Source organism: Nerophis lumbriciformis, linkage group LG01 (assembly GCF_033978685.3).
Source record: "Nerophis lumbriciformis linkage group LG01, RoL_Nlum_v2.1, whole genome shotgun sequence".
NCBI lineage: Eukaryota > Metazoa > Chordata > Actinopteri > Syngnathiformes > Syngnathidae > Nerophis > Nerophis lumbriciformis.
In genome coordinates, this window is record NC_084548.2 from 6,131,539 (window position 1) to 6,152,500 (window position 20,962).

The 20,962-nt window shown below is 38.0% G+C and overlaps 1 protein-coding gene across 1 annotated transcript in view; it reads right to left on the reverse strand.

Moving 5' to 3' along the window:
* The window catches only part of fam50a (family with sequence similarity 50 member A), a 36,929-nt gene extending 24,503 nt beyond the window's left edge, over positions 1-12,426 (reverse strand). The window contains exons 1-3 of the mRNA XM_061974086.1: positions 12,111-12,426; positions 6,761-6,845; positions 6,516-6,615 (exon numbers count right to left, since the gene is read on the reverse strand). Coding sequence (XP_061830070.1) covers positions 6,516-6,615; positions 6,761-6,845; positions 12,111-12,221 — 296 coding nt within the window. The 5' untranslated portion in view covers positions 12,222-12,426. The remainder of the gene's footprint in view (positions 1-6,515; positions 6,616-6,760; positions 6,846-12,110) is intronic.
* Positions 12,427-20,962: the final 8,536 nt, after the last annotated feature.

A 20,962-nucleotide genomic window follows, 5' to 3' on the forward strand; every position in this document is an offset into this window, starting at 1 on the left:
GGGCCACATACTGATTAACCGAAGGCTGTGGGGGCCTATTGTGATATTTTTCACTTTCTAAAAATGCTTTAAAAAAGACAGACATTACATACATTTAGGTTATTTGTGTCAAGATTTAGCTTTTTGTCATTATATTACACCATTTAATGTTTATTTTTCCATTTTCAATTTTTTTTTCCCAAAAGTTTTTTTATTTTAAACTTTCTACAATGAACAGCCGGCCAAAAAATAAATAGTCACAAGCTGCAAATTGCCAGGGGGGCACATTTTGGAATCCCTGATCCCACGCTGGTCTCTAATATCCCCTAAATCTCCTAAATAAAATCCTAGAAATTAAGATTCAAACTACGATATGCCACAAGATTTATAATTTCCTCTCCTCAAGGGCAGAGAGTCAGGGTGGGCGGTCTCCTATCTGGACCTCTAACCCTTAATACTGGGGCCCCCCAGAGCTGTGTTCTGCCTCCACAGCTTTTCTCTCTGTACACAAAAAACCTCACCTGCACCCACAACTTAGTCTCCATGATCAAGTATGCCGATGATGCTACCATAATTAGACTAATAACAGACAACAATACCGTCACCAAATAGCTCAAACAGTAAACTGGTGCCAAGACAACAAACTAACTCAATACAGCTAAAACTCAGGAACTCATTAACAACTTCACCCGTAACAGTAACCCCACATTAAAATCCCCCCTGTGCATCGCTTCCGAACCCATCTCTATCAACAGACTCTTTCAAATTCCTGGGCACTCACACATCCAACTCACTTAAATGGAAACTCCGCTCAGATCACATTTACAAAAAAGCAAATCAAGAGCTATTTTTCATTCGCTAGCTTAGAAAATTAAAAGTCAGACCCAACCTCCGCCGACAGTTCTTCACTTCAATCATCCAAACCATACTCACATTCTCAGTAACTGTTTGGTTTGGTAATTTGGACTCACATTCAAACAAAAAACTTCAGCGCGTCATTGATAAATCCATCCGCAACCCCTTCCTTCCATAGACACACTGAACCAACACTGCATTACTCAAAGAGCCCATAAGATCATCTCTGACACCTCACATCCACTACACCTGCTGTTTACCCTCATGTCCTCAGGGAGGCGCTACAGATCATTGCCAGCCAAGTCCACAAGATTCACCAACAGTTTCATCCCCTCTGCCATAAAGACACTCAATAAAACTTCAGACTAATTATGCAACAAACTAACTGGAATGCCTTTTTGTTGTGTGTTGTACGTTTGTTTATTTGTAACTACCGAGTAGACGTGATAAAAAGCTGTACCGAATGTGAATTCCACTAATTCTTTGGGGGCGTTGCTAAAAGGGGAGGGGTATATTTACAGCTAGAATTCACCAAGTCAAATATTTCATATGTATATATATATATATATATATATATATATATATATACACACCGGTGTATATATATATATATATGTATATATATATATATAAGAAATACTTGACGTTCAGCGAATTATATATATATATATATATATATATATATATATATATATATATTTATTTTATTATATATATATATATATATATATATATATATATAAAATAAATACTTGAATTTCAGTGTTCATTTATTTACACATATACACACACATAACACTCATCTACTCATTGTTGAGTTAAGGGTTGAATTGTCCATCCTTGTTCTATTCTCTGTCACTATTTTTCGAACCATGCTGAACACCCTCTCTGATGCATTGCTGTGTGGCACGCACAAACGTGCTTTCATCAAATGCACTAGATGGCAGTATTGTCCTGTTTAAGAGTGTCACAACATTGCTGTTTACGGCAGACGAACTGCTTTACGGTATACAAAAAAGTGACTGCTGTTGTTGTGTGTTGTTGCCGCGCTGGGAGGACGTTAATGAAACTGCCTAACAATAAACCCATATAAGAAACCAAGAACTCGCCCTCCATCATTCTACAGCTATAACGTCATTGGCCGCTTTTTTATATTGTGGAGGACCTCAGTCCGCCTGAATTTCGGGAGAAAATTTGTCCCGGGAGGTTTTCGGGAGAGGCGCTGAATTTCGGGAGTCTCCCGGAAAATCCGGGAGGGTTGGCAAGTATGCCTAGTGTGTGTGTGTGACAATTATTGGTATTTTAACTTAACTTAACATTAACAATAATCATGTTGTTATTGATAAAGTTGATTAAATAAAAACAACTAAACATCTTGAATAATGTTTTGGGTTTACAAATGTAAATATGCGAGTGATTTAATAAATGCTGTACAAAGGATCAATTCAACTTTTTTTCGTGAAAATGTATAAGATACATACAATATCATGAACATTATTTAGCAAAAATGCATTTGTACAGATTTACTTTAGAAAATGTTATACTTCTCGTGCTGCCATATTTGTATTTCACTTTATTAAATGTTTGGGAAGCACTTCATTAAACAAAAACAGTTTTCCTTTTAGTAATATAGAAATGGATCAGAGGAATGTAGAGAATCATAGGACTGACATCCAATGTTAATAAAAAAATCAAGAATCGATTCTGTATTGAATCGCGTGGTGCTCAAAGATTCACTGCCCTAATTTATACCCATTGAAGAATCATCTTTAATAAACGACTGAGTGTATAAATGGCCGCGGACTCATTTAATAATAGTGACACATTTTGTACTTTGCAGCAGTATTGCTTATATTCCGACTCGTGACTTCTTCCCGAAAGTGAAAAACAGCGGTGGTCAACAAAGCCAAGATGGCTGTTGTGCAGCAAGCAGCGTGCAAATTATCTGAGTACGCAAAGGGCCTAGATCTTCCTACAAAAAGCAGATACGACCAAAAAATCAAACTATGCAACGGAATCTATCCCTATATTAATCAAAAAATATTTGTTGAGTGATATCTAGGATTATCCGTCGGTCGCGTTACCAGACATGTCGAACTATCGTGTGCTCCCGACATCATTCGACACGACAAAACAGATGAACATTTGGAAAAGCATGGCGGTCCACAACTTCTTTGTGTGTGTCTGGGTCAAGGAAATTGGTATAAAGACTATCCTGGATAAATAGGCATAGTTTTTGATTGGGTAAAGTTGCATTTCATGATTTAACTTCACATCTACAGCCATGTTTGAGGATGCGTGTTATCCCCCGTCTTTATCAAAATATAACTTTAGACTTCAATGTTGTGTATATGCTAAAAGCTTTATTTATGATTGCTGCCATTGGTAAAAACTTAATTAACTCTTTTAGGTTTCACTCACATTTGCCTTATTTCATTTAGACTTGCCGAGTTGGTGCTTTACGAAACACCCGTAGCAAAAGTGTGTTTTAAGAAATACAAATGTATTAAGATAGTACCTAAATGGGAAACACTAAACGTTAAAAGTATATCAAACAAACCTTTAACGAAGTGACCACTGTAAATGTGTGCAGTCTTTGCCTCTGCTCCCTTGGACTGGAGTGCGTGCTTCTTTTCTCGTCGCCATTTCGTAAGATCTTTCAGACTTCCGCGCTTCTTGATTACTTCTCGAGGAACTCTGAAGAAACGTTTATCCTTTTCGCGATTTGACTGGTTCGTACAGCCGGAAACAACACAAGTAACGTATTTTTCGGAGTATAAGTCGCTCCGGAGTATAAGTCGCACCGGCCGGAAATGCATAACTTTGACATTTATTTGATAAAAGCCAACACCAAGAATAGACATTTGAAAGGCAATTTAGAATAAATAAAGAATAGTGAACAACAGGCTGAATAAGTGTACGTTATATGAGGCATAAATAACCAACTGAGAACGTGCCTGGTATGCAGTGACGTGCGGTCACTAGAGGCAGGTGAGGCGGGGCCTCACCGTATTGCTATATGAATTATATTATACATTTCCATAGTTTAGTTAGCTGAGGTATATAATGTACAGTGTATTTTGTCAACAACTGTATGTGTGTAAAGTATTTCTTGTGCTGAGCGATCATAAAACTGCTGCGAAGTACGCACTGGCTGAGGCTCGCATAACCCCGCCTCCTGGTGCTGGTTAAGGCACCTTCGCCGCAGACTGCACCCCCCGACGAGAGCACCACACCAACCAAAGCCCACACCCAAACCCTCCACGTGCAAGACCGAATCCACCCAAAAAAAGTCACTTAACAAGAAGCCAAAAAGTGCAAAAACAACATTGCTCGCGCCGGAGGAGCCGTGAACGACTGCAAGGACACAACATTAGGTACACCTGCAGACTGCAGCACTGATTTCATATTTCATTCATTCACAACTCCTCCAACACGAACACCACTGTTCCCGCACTTATAAGTAAAGGTAAGACCATAATAACGTTTTTTTTATTAAATGTGCTTTTTTGTGTGCTACAGTTTGTATGTGTAAAGTTAAAGTTAAGTTAAAGCAGGGGCGTCACTAGCTTTTAAGGACAGGGGGGGCTTTGCCCCCAGGAGATGCACAGGATGCGAGCGAATGTTACGCACGAGCACAAAACTTCACAAACGGCTAACAAAGATTTAGAAATTATTCATTGTTATTATTTTTTTTTTTTTTTTAAATGCACGGGACGAAATGAAATGCTCCCCGGGACGATGGCTTTTAACCATATATTTTCTTTTTCTTTTTATGTATTTATTCATTTTACATTTTATATTAAATGTCTTGGTTTTTCCTCCCTCTGAAAATCCTATTAAATGTTTAACAAGCCATCCTATAATAATAAAACAGCTATTAATGTAACAATACAATAAAACAAATATATTTAATGATGTTTCTTTCATTATTTTAACAATAGGCTAATGTATATTACTTTATATAGATTCTACAAGAAACACAACACTTAAAAAATAAATGATTTACAATTGCACACACAAGGTTTTGTGCAGAGGAAGATAATGTGCTTCGTACACCTGCAGGACCGCAAGCAAGGTCGCAGAGAAAATGCGGGCTGGAATTTGAGTGATGTGGGCATTTTCTATATGAACAAGTGGAATGGATTGGATACCGACGCACGAAAGGGGCTCTCTACCTTACGCTACGAAGTGAGGGGAAACTGAGTGAATAATAACAGGTTATATGATTATTTATTTAAACTCATATTTGGGCCACTTTATAATGAATATGTCGGCATTTATTTGTAAAAAACAAACAAAAAAAACCACCAAATTATTTAATAATAATATAATAATAACTGGGATTTATATAGCGCTTTTCTAAGTACCCAAAGTCGCTTTACATGTAGAACCCATCAATCGTTCACACCTGGTGGTGGTAAGCTACTTTCATAGCCACAGCTGCCCTGGGGTAGACTGACAGAAGCGTGGCTGCAATTTGCGCCAACGGCCCCTCCGACCACCACCTATCATTCATCATTCAATTCACCGGTGTGAGTGGCACCGGGGGCAAAGGGTGAAGTGTCCCGCCCAAGGACACAACGGCAGCGATTTTTGGATGGTAAGAGGCGGGGAGCGAACCTGCAACCCTCAGGTTTCTGGCACGGTTGCTCTACCCACTACGCCATGCCGCCCCATTATTATATTTAGGGGGGCTTAAGAATATTTCAGGGGGGCTTGAGCCCCCCTAAAATTGGCCTAACAACGCCAATGAGTTAAAGTACCAATGATTGTCACACACACTCGGTGTGGTGAAATTTGTCCTCTGCATTTGACCCATCCCCTTGATCACCCCCTGGGATGTGAGGGGAGCAGTGGGCAGCAGCGGCGCCGCGCCCGGGAATAATTGTTGGTGATTTAACCCCCAATTCCAACCCTTGATGCTGAGTGCCAAGCAGGGAATAATGCTGGTATGAGCTTTTAAACATAACCCGTTAACTGCTGCCAATCAAATGGTGAATAAGATACTCTTTAGGGTTCATATGTTTGTAAATCTGACTGTGATGAAGTCAGTGCCTCACCAGTCATGAACCTCACCGCACGTCACTGCTGGTATGTTTACGTAACATATTATGGTAAGAGTCATTTAAATAACTATAACATATAGAACATGCTATACGTTTACCAAACAATCTGTCACTCCTAACCGCTAAATCCGATGAAATCTTATACGTCTAGTCTCTTACGTGAATGAGCTAAATAATATTATTTGATATTTTATGGTAATGCGTTAATAATTTCACACATAAGTCGCTCCTGAGTATAAGTCGCACCCCCGGCCAAACTATGAAAAAAACTGCGACTTATAGTCCGAAAAATACGGTATATATTTTCTTTGAGAAAGGCTAATTGGCGCCTAGTACCCATTAGGAACAGACGCTGGCTTGACCGCCGGACGTGACGTCATATGCAACCCACCAATAGAACAGCGGTTGTAAAATACTAAAGAATGTTTCTGATATTTAGTCCCCCTTGTAAAGCAGATAAGGTAAGGCAAGGTACGGTTAAAAAAATATTAGAAACACTTTGAAATGTAATTGCAGGTAGAAGCAAGTACAAAGAAGCGGTTTGCTAAATTCTATGGTTGTGATTATTTTAGAAGGATAGGACATGAATAAGGATATTGTTTGTTTGCTTACAGCTGGAGCTCCTTGGACTGCTCCTTCTTTGCCAGTTGCTTCTCACGCTCCTTCACAAGAGCCTCCTGCTTGGCCTTCATATCATTCAGTGTCACCAGACCTAATCAAGGTGTTCAGAGTTAACAAATTAGTGAAGAAAAACTCCATACATACCTCCTGAACAATGTACTGTTTACAACATCTAATATGTAATGTAACTAGTAGCGGCACCAATTTTTGGGAGCGTTTCCACAAGATTTGCTTACCAACAGTGCTTGACTTCAACTCTGCCTCCACAGCATCATAGTGTGCGGAGAATTTCTTATCGATGTTAGACTTGACCATATTGTCCTGCAAGAAAGCAGATATTTAGTACAGTAGGCTCCACATATGGATATTTACTGCATACAATTATAGTATCCCACAAGAGTATACCCCCCATCTAAGCAATCATTTGATTACAGTATATCTTACATCCCCAAGAGGATTAGAGGCAGCGGTCGGTATCACACCAAGGACACATTTTGGACATGAGGTGGACTTATGTTGCCAGCTATTCAGGCATAATGGCTTTATCTTACTTTCCAAGGAAAGCGAATATACTGCAATATGAACTGTACACAGCCTGAATACTCTTCAGTGTATTCAATTTGGCTTTAAATAATATTGTTCCTTGAGAATATATAATAAAATGCTGGCTTAAATGGGATGTGTTTAAAAGGTGTGCTTAACCTGAATGACATACTTAAATAAATAAAGCATAGTTAGACTTTTATGGTCAACATGCACAATAGGAACAATGAGGCTGTTTCTATGCCATAGCTAATTGTGTTCAAACGAAGGAAAATTTTTTTTCGGTGATATAGTGGATAAGCCCATTATAAAAAGGAGTATTTACATAAACATACCAAACCCTAGACAACAACTGTTAAAAGGTAAAAGTAGATCCAAAGGCTTTACTACAGTAGAAGAGGTATCACTCAAGTTTATTTTTGTTGGCCAAACTGTTGCACTGAAGTACATGGTTGTTGGAGAAGAACACTACTTGTTTATTAGACTTTATTTTCATTAGCCAAAGTGCTTTGTGTTTTATATTGATATCAAAAAGTAAACACCATGTTTTGTTTTTTTACATTACATTTTTTCCGTTCCACAAAGTAATTACTTTAATAACCATACATGTGACATAGCATTTTGTTAATGTTTTTTGGTGTATAATTAATACCTATACGACACATTTCTGCTCAAACTCTCAATGGATCTGTCCAGATACAGCATGTACATGTACACACATTAGTACATGTAAAAGGTACATAATAAACAATACCCCACTCTATAAAAAATAAAAAATAGAGATAAAGGCATCATGTAATACAAAATCTGACATGCTGATACTATTGATGAACAAAAACAGAAATATTTGTCTTTAAATATATAAAACATTTATCACGAGCATTTTTATTTGATATTACAAATTACATGATGGCATCGCGTTCCCACCCCAACAGTTTTAGCAAACATAATGAATAATCCTGATTTCAATATTAATAAAAATAATCGTAATTATTATTTTGCAGTCCTATGTGTAAGACTAGACCTCATATATGAACACTATTTTTATCTATATGGACAAAAAGTGCAGTTACATCTTATGGTCATCAGGTGCCATGTGGCTAAATTTTCCACATTTATTTTTACTTATTTATAGTATTATTTTGTTTCTGCCATATTACTTTGTTTATAATGCTTGTGTTGCTTTCATATGTACATTCAACTTTCTACTTGAGGTACATATATACATTACACATTATGAATGTGTTTGTGTTTTTTTAAATACAACTTGGTCAAAAGATTTCGGTATAAGTAGTTGATGTCTATACTCAGAACCAGACATCTTATAAATAGACGCAGCATCGAGCACTACTGCCTACTGCCGCTGACGAGACATGGGGCCGCCATCTTGGAGTGGTGATCCGCTCCACTCAGTGCAATTCATTTGGCAGGAGCAATGAACTGTCAGCGATTTTTTTTTTTTAATAAAGAAATACAATCATGTGTGCTTACGGACTGTATCCCTGCAGACTGTATTGATATACATTGATATATAGTGTATATATTGTGTTTTTATGTTGATTTAATAAAAAAATAAAAAAAGGTTTTTTCCCCCTTGTGCTACAAGGTGTGTGTGTGTGTGTGTGTGTGTGGGTTTGGATGTAGCGGGGGTGTATATTGTAGCGTACCGGAAGAGTTAGTGCTGCAAAGGGTTCTGGGTATTTGTTCTGTTGTGTTTATGTTGTGTTACTGTGCGGATGTTCTCCCAAAAAGTGTTTGTCATTCTTGTTTGGTGTGGATTCACAGTGTGGCGTATATTTCTAACAATGTTAAAGTTACTTATACGGCCACTCTCAGTGTAAACTGTATCGCTGTTGATGAAGTATGCGTTGCATTCTCGTATGTGTGCGTAAAGAAGCCGCTCATATCTTGTGACTGGGCAGGTACGTTGTTAGAAGGGATGAAAAGCGGACGTGACGTAAGCTCGTAGAGGACGTTAAAAGCAGTGCCTGTAAGGCACGCCCCCAAGACTGTGGAATACGAGATATAATGACTGATGAACACCTTCGTTCGATAATGAGGGTTGCCTCAGCTCAAAGCCTGAGCCCCGACATTAATGAACTAGCATCCAAGAAAAGATGGCAGGTATCTGGCTTGGGCACATCAGATTAGATCAGTGTGTTGCAAACTGAGCAGTTTAAAGTCCTGAATGGTTGGTTTATTCATTATTTTATTTTCAAATGTATTAGCCTGTGGAAAAAGTTAATGTTGATATGTACCTCAGAAGGCTGCAAATAGAAAAGAGGCATTCAATTTTTATTTAAATTGTATTTGATATGCCATTGATATTTTTTAATTATTATTATTATGATTTGAAACTGGATTTTGCATGTCACTATAACGCATACTTGCCAACCCTCCCGGATTTTCCGGGAGACTCCCGAAATTCAGCGCCTCTCCCGAAAACCTCCCGGGACAAATTTTCTCCCGAAAATCTCCCGAAATTCAGGCGGAGCTGGAGGCCACGCCCTCTCCAGCTCCATGCGGACCTGAGTCCGCTTTCCCACAATATAAAGAACGTCTACAGTAAAGCAGTCCGTCTGCCGTAAACAGCAATGTTGTGACACTCTTAAAAACAGGACAATACTGCCATCTAGTGCATTTGATGAAAGCACTTTTGTGCGTGCCACACATCAATGCATAATCAGAGAGGGTGTTCAGCATGGTTAGAAAGATAGTGACAGAGAATAGAACAAGGATGGATAATTCAACCCTTAACTCAACAATGAGTAGATGAGTGTTATGTGTGTGTATATGTGTAAATAAATGAACACTGAAATTCAAGTATTTCTTTTATATATATATATATATATAAATATATATATATTAGAGATGCGCGGTTTGCGGGCACAACCGCGGAGTCCGCGGATTATCCGCGGATCGGGCGGATGAAATTTTAAAAAATTAGATTTTATCCGCGGGTCGGGTCGGGTGGTTGAAATAAAAAAAAAATTAGATTTTAAATAGATTCAGGCGGGTGGCAGTTAAACCAATTCGGAAATATATATACATAGTTAAATGTTGTTACCCACATACGAAAAAACGAGCAGGCACCTGCTGCATATGCCACAACAGAAGAAGAAAAAAAAGAGAGATGGACACTTTTCCGGGCGGAGAAGGGACCGCTCGCCGGGGTCCGGGACCGAGGCCCCTTCCCCCGAGAGGGCCCCACCGGGAGCCGTAGCTGAGGCGATCCGCGAGAAGGGCCCGACGCACGTCCAGGGTCACCACCGCGCCCACTGCACCGACACCCCGCCTCGTCCGCCTTTGCCGCGGCCGCATCACGCGCAGCAGGTAAGCAGCTTACCTGCCCGCCACCCCCGTGGCCGGGGCTCGTAACAGGGGTCACTCCGCACGCTCCGCCCGCGCAGCTTACCTGCCCGCCACCCCTGTTGCCGGGGGCGCGTAACAGGGGTCACTCCGCGCGCAGTGCGCTCACGAAAGGGGTGGGGCTCACCCTGGTTGATATAGACAGCAGCTGGACGGTGGCCATGGAAGTTGGAACCCGCTAGGAGTGTGTAACAACCCACCTGCCGAATCAACTAGCCCTGAAAATGGATGGCGCTGGAGCGTCGGGCCCATATACCCGGCCGTCGCCGGCAGCGAGATGCGCTTGGAGGTGCGCTCAGCGCGGCTCCCATATGATTGCGCACTGGTGTGCGCTGGGTCGTGACAGCGTGGCACGCGAATGTCTGTGCTGCATTGGATCAGTCTCCTTTCTTTAACAGGCAAAAGCTTTATAACCTCACTAATGCCTTGCATCGTCTATATTAGATATATAACAACGGGCGGGTACGGGCGGATGCGGTTCTGATCAAATGTTAGATCGGGTGGATTGCGGATGGTTGACGACTTTCTGATGCGGTTGCGGATGAAATAATTGCCTATCCGCGCATCTCTAATATATATATATATATATATATATATATATATATATATATATATATATATATATATATATATATATATATAGCTAGAATTCACTGAAAGTCAATTATTTCTTATATATATATATATATATATATATATATATATATATATGTATATAAATATATATATATATATATATATATATATATATACATCCATCCATCCATTTTCTACCGCTTATTCCCTTCGGGGTCGCGGGGATATATATATATATGTCTTAATAAGGTTATCCAAAAAATAGTGCTCGATACCGTAGTAGAGCGCAATATATGTATGTGTGGGGAAAAAAATCACAAGACTACTTCATCTCTACAGGCCTGTTTCATGAGGGGGTTCCCTCAATCATCATCCTGATGATTGAGGGAACCCCATCATCAGGATGATGATTGAGGGAACCCCCTCATGAGACAGGCCTGTAGAGATGAAGTAGTCTTGTGATTTTTTTTCCCCACACATACATATATATATATATATATATATATATATATATATATGAAATACTTGACTTGGTGAATTCTAGCTGTAAATATACTCCTCCCCTCTTAACCACGCCCCCGCCCCAAGCACGCCCCACCCCCCACCTCCCGAAATTGGAGGTCTCAAGGTTGGCAAGTATGCTATAACGTTATATAAGCCTTGCTTGTTCAATATTTAATGCAAAACTTGTTTGGGTCCCTATTAAAAGGTTAATTTGTTCAACCTTGGCCCGCGGCTTTGTTCACTTTTACATTTTGGCCCACTCTGTATTTGAGTTTGACACCCCTGCCTTATAAGATGTCTATGGTTCTGAGCACACGAGACGGTAAGATCTCGTTGGAAGTCTCGCGATGATATAAATAGGAAAACACTGTAGTTGCAGTATAAGCCCACAAAATGGAAGACGTGAAGTTATTACTACATATGAACGACAGCGACGTCTTGTCACATAATTATGTTAATTTCATAAACTATATTTGTTGCTCTTGATTAGACGGACTCAGATTGCTTGTTGTTAACCTACGGAAGGCCTCACATTACAAGGTAAACACTCCAGACAGCACCTTAATGACGTGTAAAGGTTAGGATATTACAAACCTCTGCAATCTTCTGTTTGAGTTGTTCGAGTTGCTCTCTCTCCTTTTCTCGTTTTTTCATCAGTTGCATGGCTCTGCCCGCCTCGCTGGCAGCTCCTTTGTATTGAGCCATGTTTGCTGCTTTTTTTTTTTTTAGTAAAATGACACCAACACAAAGTTAAATGGGGCAATTAGCCAAAAATGCACGATTAATGACTGTATACAGAAAAACGAAGGCAGAAAGTTCCAGAAAGTTCCAGCGCGCGAGACTTTACTCAACACAACAAGAAAAATGGCGACCGCGCAATGCTTGCCGGGGAGAAGGGATGTTGCCTTCAGGTGCTTAGTAAAAGCTCGTAATTGGGACGACGCCACACTTCTCACTTGTTTTTGATTGATTGATTGAAACTTTTATTAGTAGATTGCACAGTGAAGTACATATTCCGTACAATTGACCACTAAATGGTAACACCCGAACAAAAATTTCAACTTGTTTAAGTCGGGGTCCACGTAATCAATTCATGGTACAAATATATACTATCATCATACAAACACTGTTTCCATATGAGTTGGGAATATGTGTTAGATGTAAATATAAACGGAATACAATGATTTGCAAATCCCTTCCAACCCATATTCAATTGAATGCACTACAAAGACAATATATTTGATGTTCAAACTCATAAACTTGATTTTTTTTTTGGAAATAATAATTAACTTAGAATTTCATGGCTGCAACACGTGCCAAAGTAGTTGGGAAAGGGCATGTTCACCACTGTGTTACATGGCCTTTCCTTTTGACAACACTCGGTAAACGTTTGGGAACTGAGGAGACACATTTTTGAAGCTTCTCAGGTGGAATTCTTTCCCATTCTTGCTTGATATACAGCTTAAATTGTTCAACAGTCCGGGGGTCTCCGTTGTGGTATTTTAGGCTTCATAATGCGCCACACATTTTCAATGGGAGACAGGTCTGGATTACAGGCAGGCCAGTCTAGTACCCGCACTCTTTTACTATGAAGCCACGTTGATGTAACACGTGGCTTGGCATTGTCTTGCAGAAATAAGCAGGGGCGTCCATGGTAACGTTGCTTGGATGGCAACATATGTTGCTCCAAAACCTGTATGTACCTTTCAGCATTAATGGCGCCTTCACAGATGTGTAAGTTACCCATGTCTTGGGCACTAATACACCCCCATACCATCACAGATGCTGGCTTTTCCACTTTGCGCCTATAACAATCCGGATGGTTCTTTTCCTCTTTGGTCCGGAGGACACGACGTCCACAGTTTCCAAAAACAATTTGAAATGTGGACTCGTCAGACCACAGAACACTTTTCCACTTTGTATCAGTCCATCTTAGATGAGCTCAGGCCCAGCGAAGCCAACGGCGATTCTGGGTGTTGTTGATAAACGGTTTTCGCCTTGCATAGGAGAGTTTTAACTTGCACTTACAGATGTAGCGACCAACTGTAGTTACTGACAGTGGGTTTCTGAAGTGTTCCTGAGCCCATGTGGTGATATCCTTTACACACTGATGTCGCTTGTTGATGCAGTACAGCCTGAGGGATCGAAGGTCACGGGCTTAGCTGCTTACGTGCAGTGATTTCTCCAGATTCTCTGAACCCTTTGATGATATTACGGACCGTAGATGGTGAAATCCCTAAATTCCTTGCAATAGCTGGTTGAGAAAGGTTTTTCTTAAACTGTTCAACAATTTACTCACAAATTTGTTGACAAAGTGGTGACCCTCGCCACATCCTTGTTTGTCATCAACAATTGCATCATCAGAGAAATGGGCATTGAAACAGTGTAGGTCTGACTTGGTAGGATATGTACAGCAATCAGAGAACATAGTGAGTTCAGATAGCATAAGAACATGTATATACATTAGAAATACATTAGAAATACATTTGATTATTTACATTTGATTATTTACAATCCGGGGAGGTGGGATGTGGAGGGGAGGGTCTTAGTCAAGGGTTGAAGTTGCCTGGAGGTGTTCTCTTAGTGCGGTTTTGAAGGAGGATAGAGATGACCTTTCTTTTACACCTGTTGGGAGTGCATTCCATATTGATGTGGCACAGAAGGAGAATGAGTTTAGACCTTTTCTTAGATCGGAATCTGGGTTTAACGTGGTTTGTGGAACTCCCTCTGGTGTTGTGACTTGTATCCGCGATCTTATTCTTTCGGTCATGACCCACACTTCATGACCATAGGTGAGAGTTGGAATGTAGATAGCTCGGTAGACCGAGAGTTTTTCCTTCTGGCACAGCTGTCATTTCGTCACAACAGTGAAGGCTCTGGGTGTTGAGGGGCTGGCTTGGTTGATACGCCTTTTCAACATTGCGTGGAAGTCTGCGACAGTGCAGAGGGAGTGGCAGACTAGGGTGATGGTTCCCCTATTCAAAAAGGGGTACCAGAGGGTGTGTGCTGATTACAGGTGTATCACACTACTCAGCCTCCCTGGGAAAGTTTACGCCAAGGTACTGGAAAGGAGGGTCCGGCCGATAGTCGAACCTCAGATTCAAGAGGACCAATGTGGATTCCGTCCTGGTCGTGGAACAACTGACCAGCTTTTTACTCTTGCGGGAATCCTGGAGAAGGCCTGGGAGTATGCCTATCCAGTCTACATGTGCTTTGTGGATTTGGAGAAGGCGTATGACCGGGTCCCACGGGAGATCTTGTGGGAGGTGCTGAGGGAGTACGGAGTGAGGGGAACCCTACTGAGGGCCATCCAATCTCTGGACAACCAAAGCGAGAGTTGTGTCCGGGTGCTTGAATGTAAGTCGGATCCGTTTCCAGTGGGGGTTGGTCTCCGCCAGGGCTGCGCTCTGTCACCTATCCTGTTTGTGATTTTTCATGGACAGGATGTCTAGGCAGAGTCGTGGCCATGGCGGAAAGGGTATACGTCTCGGCGGGCTAAAGGTTGCGTCACTGTTCTTTGCAGATGATGTGGTCCGGATGGCACCTTCGGTTCGTGACCTTCAGCTCTCACTGGATCGGTTCGCAGCCGGGTGTTCAACGGCTGGAATGAGGATCAGCATCTCCAAATCTGAGGGCATGGTTCTCATCAGGAAACCGATGGTTTGTACAGTCCAGGTAGAGAACGAGACTCTGTCCCAGTTGGAGGAGTTTAAAGGGGAACATTATCACCAGACCTATGTAAGCGTCAATATATACCTTGATGTTGCAGAAAAAAGACCATATATTTTTTTAACCGATTTCCGAACTCTAAATGGGTGATTTTGGCGAATTAAACGCCTTTCTATTATTCGCTCTCGGACGTCACATCGGGAAGCAATCCGCCATTTTCTCAAACACATTACAAACACCGAGTCAAATCAGCTCTGTTATTTTCCGTTTTTTCGACTGTTTTCCGTCCCTTGGAGACATCATGCCTCGTCGGTGTGTTGTCGGAGGGTGTAACAACACGAACAGGGACGGATTCAAGTTGCACCAGTGGCCCAAAGATGCGAAAGTGGCAAGAAATTGGACGTTTGTTCCGCACACTTTACCGACGAAAGCTTTGCTACGACAGAGATGGCAAGAATGTGTGGATATCCTGCGACACTCAAAGCAGATGCATTTCCAACGATAAAGTCAAAGAAATCTGCCGCCAGACCCCCAGGAAAAGAGAGCGGATGAGGGTATGTCTACAGAATATATTAATTGATGAAAATTGGGCTGGCTGCACTCTCAAAGTGCATGTTGTTGCCAAATGTATTTCATATGCTGTAAACCTAGTTCATAGTTGTTAGTTTCCTTTAATGCCAAACAAACACATACCAATCGTTGGTTAGAAGGCGATCGCCAAATTCGTCCTCGCTTTCTCCCGTGTCGCTGGATATCGTGTCATTTTCGTCGTTTTCGCTTGCATACGGTTCAAACCGATATGGCTCAATAGCTTCAGTTTCTTCTTCAATTTCGTTTTCGCTACCTGCCTCCACACTACAACCATCCGTTTCAGTACATGCGTAATCTGTTGAATCGCTTAAGCCGCTGAAATCCGAGTTTGAATCCGAGCTAATGTCGCTATAGCTTGCTGTTCTTTCCGCCATGTTTGTTTGTGTCGGCATCACTATGTGACGTCACAGGAAAATGGACGGGTGTATATAACGATGGTTAAAATCAGGCACTTTGAAGCTTTTTTTAGGGATATTGCGTGATGGGTAAAATCTTGAAAAAAACTTGGAAAAATAAAATAAGCCACTGGGAACTGATTTTTAATGGTTTTAACCCTTCTGAAATTGTGATAATGTTCCCCTTTAAATATCTCGGGGTCTTGTTCACGAGTGAGGGAAAGATAAAGAAGGAAATCAGCCGGAGAATCGGAGCAGCTGGGGCAACAGCATACATGTTTTCCCTTAAATCATACTTGCCAACCTTGAGACCTCCGATTTCGGGAGGTGGGGGGAGTGGTCGGGACGGGGGCGTGGTTAAGAGGGGAGGAGTATATTTACAGCTAGAATTCACCAAGTCACGTATTTCATACATATATATATACATACATATACATACATATACATATAAATACATACACATATACATATATATATATATATATATATATATATATATATATATATATATATATATATATATATATATATATATAAATATATATATATATACATATATATATATATATATATATATATATATATATATATATATATATATATATATATATATATATATATATATATATATATATATATTCTGAAAGTATGCAAACAAAACTGTGTTTAGATAATTGATACTTCAAAATTGCATAAATAAATCTTAAGGAATATAACATAACTTGGCTTCTGAGAGCTTACAAATGTAATGAATAAAATGCTAAAGTTGTTGATAAACAAGCAATTATTTTAATAATTAAATATGGTCGTTTTAAATGAATTATTATGATCATTTAAAATTAATGATTTCAAATATGTTTATTTTAATGTATAATTCTATGGCTGGATTTAATAAGGAGTCAGAAAAAATACAAATAAATATACAATTAATTTTGATGTTTTTAGCAAAATATAGTAAACATTTATTTATTTATTTTAATTAATAAATATATTTATTTTTAGGTAAGACAATTTATCTCTAGTCTGGATGATTTAGTTCTTGTCACCCCTGTTGTCATAAAGAAAAGGCTGTCCTCACTCAGGTCCGCATGGAGCTGGAGGTGGCGTGGCCTCCAGCTCCAGCTGAAAATCAGGAGATTTTCGGGAGAATATTTGTCCCGGGAGGTTTTTGGGAGAGGCGCTGAATTTCGGGAGTCTCCCGGAAAATTCGGGAGGGTTGGCAAGTATGCCTTAAATTGACTTGATGGACATGTTAGATTATTCTTCAACACATTACATGAAAAAGTACGCAACACAACTTTAAAATTCATCACTCCATCTTTTATTGTCATCATACTTTCATTTTTTTTAACCACTTATACACTTTGACGCTTAAAATCGATAAGACATTTTCAATGACGTACAAAACAAAAGTATTCCACGTCGATGTTTCCACTAAAAGTCAACAGAATGGGGCACGTAACGCATGTAAAACCATCTCGGACTCTTTAATGTGTGCAGATAAGAGTGAGTTTCCATAACTTTGCTGGGAGATTCACAGTTTAAACCAGAGGAGGCCACGTGACTTCTCCGCAAGACGTAAGGGCATTGGAGGCTCTTGCACAGCTTGAAGGAGGTCCAAGCAAAAAGCAACTGTTGACTTATGAAATCTTTCAAAGGCAAACCTGAGTTAGCCCATTTGTGACGCTGCAAAGCCCTGAGTTTTGCCTTGTAGGCCATGTGTCACATATGAAAGGGAATGTCGTCATCATCATGAGTTTGTCTTATTACTGCATGCTACTATTACACACTGCAATGTCAATGCTAACATCTCTTAAGTCACATATTGTAAAAAAAATACAAATAAAAATACCAGTGGAAAAAAAAAAGCATGGAGGCACACCTTGACATATAGGCCTCGTTTTTTTTCCTCCTTTACTAATATAACAATGAGCGGAACATATCTTTTGCATGTTTAAAAGCATGAGCATTCTACAGGAGTATTAAGGCCACACTGGAAACAAATAACACTGGAGTTGTGAGAAATAAATAAATTCACGTTTTTTTTTTTTTTAATTAAGTTGTCCTATTAAGAAAAAAAAAAGAAAGAAAAATATCGCATAATACAGTTTTAGTTTTAGTTAGAAAATACAACAATTAAGTTGTGGTATTACAATCAATCAATCAATCAATCAATCTTTATTTATATAGCCCTAAATCAAAACAATATGTATTTGAATGTGGGAGTACAAATGTACGGAGCTCCTAAAAGGACATGGGGGAAATTTTGTTATTATTTTTTTATACATGTATCTTTTTTTTATACATGTATCTTTTTATAAAGTTATAAAAAAAATGTTATAATTTTTTTTTTTAGACATATATCTCATGCGCACAAGATAGTTTATTTAGCGCACGCGATACATGTCTAAAAAAATAAAATAACATTTTTCAATTTTTTTTTATAACTTTATAAAAAGTTTCTAGTGCGTACGAGATAGTTTCTCGTGCGCACTAGATACGTCTTAAAAAAATAAAAAATAAAAATTAAACATTTTTTTAGACATGTATCTTGTGCGCACGAGAAACTTTTTATAAAGTTATAAAAAAAATGTTATCATTTTTTTTTTTAGACATATATCTCATGCGCACAAGATAGTTTATTTAGCGCACGCGATACATGTCTAAAAAAATAAAATAACATTTATTTTTTATTTTTATAACTTTATAAAAAGTTTCTAGTGCGCACGAGATAGTTTCTCGTGCGCACTAGATACATGTCTTAAAAAAATAAAAAATGAAAAATAAAAAATAAAAATTATAAAAAAAATTTTAGACATGTATCTTGTGCGCACGAGAAACTTTTTATAAAGTTATGAAAAAAAATTTTATCATTTTTTTTAGACATATATCTCATGCGCACAAGATAGTTTATTTAGCGCACGCGATACATGTCTAAAAAAATAAAATAACATTTTTTAATTTTTTTTTATAACTTTATAAAAAGTTTCTAGTGCGTACGAGATAGTTTCTCGTGCGCACTAGATACATGTCTTAAAAAAATAAAAAATAAAAAATAAAAATTATAAACATTTTTTTAGACATGTATCTTGTGCGCACGAGAAACTTTTTATAAAGTTATAAAAAAAATGTTATAATTTTTTTTAGACATATATCTCATGCGCACAAGATAGTTTATTTAGCGCACGCGATACATGTCTAAAAAAATAAAATACATTTTTTTTTTTTTTATAACTTTATAAAAAGTTTCTAGTGCGTACGAGATAGTTTCTCGTGCGCACTAGATACGTCTTAAAAAGATAAAAAATAAAAATTAAACATTTTTTTAGACATGTATCTTGTGCGCACGAGAAACTTTTTATAAAGTTATAAAAAAAATGTTATCATTTTTTTTTTAGACATATATCTCATGCGCACAAGATAGTTTATTTAGCGCACGCGATACATGTCTAAAAAAATAAAATAACATTTTTTTTATTTTTTTTATAACTTTATAAAAAGTTTCTAGTGCGTACGAGATAGTTTCTCGTGCGCACTAGATACATGTCTTAAAAAAATGAAAAATAAAAAATAAAAATTATAAACATTTTTTTAGACATGTATCTAGTGCGCACGAGAAACTTTTTATAAAGTTATAAAAAAAATGTTATCATTTTTTTTTTTAGACATATATCTCATGCGCACAAGATAGTTTATTTAGCGCACGCGATACATGTCTAAAAAAATAAAATAACATTTTTAAAAATTTTTTATAACTTTATAAAAAGTTTCTAGTGCGTACGAGATAGTTTCTCGTGCGCACTAGATACATGTCTTAAAAAAATAAAAAATGAAAAATAAAAATTATAAACATTTTTTTAGACATGTATCTTGTGCGCACGAGAAACTTTTTATAAAGTTATAAAAAAAATGTTATCATTTTTGTTTTAGACATATATCTCATGCGCACAAGATAGTTTATTTAGCGCACGCGATACATGTCTAAAAAAATAAAATAACATTTTTTTTATTTTTTTTTATAACTTTATAAAAAGTTTCTAGTGCGTACGAGATAGTTTCTCGTGCGCACTAGATACATGTCTTAAAAAAATAAAAAATAAAAAATAAAAATTATAAACATTTTTTTAGACATGTATCTTGTGCGCACGAGAAACTTTTTATAAAGTTATAAAAAAAACGTTATCATTTTTTTTAGACATATATCTCATGCGCACAAGATAGTTTATTTAGCGCACGCGATACATGTCTAAAAAAATAAAATAAAATTTATTTTTTTTATAACTTTATAAAAAGTTTCTAGTGCGTACGAGATAGTTTCTCGTGCGCACTAGATACGTCTTAAAAAAATAAAAAATAAAAATTAAACATTTTTTTAGACATGTATCTTGTGCGCACGAGAAACTTTTTATAAAGTTATAAAAAAAATGTTATCATTTTTTTTTTTTTAGACATATATCTCATGCGCACAAGATAGTTTATTTAGCACACGAGATACATGTCTAAAAAAATAAAATAATATTTTTTAATTTTTTTTATAACTTTATAAAAAGTTTCTCGTGCGCACTAGATACATGTCTTAAAAAAATAAAAAATAAAAATTATAAACATTTTTTCCCCCCCACGTCCCTTTAGGGGCTCCGTACAAATGTGATTAAAACAAATATTTTAGGAAAAAAGAGCCAGAGAGTAAAATAAAAAATATATAATTCTAACAACATTAAGGCAAAATAATGTGAGAAAAAAAGGTATAAGTTCACATATAATGTATGATTTTACTATCAAATAAGGTTG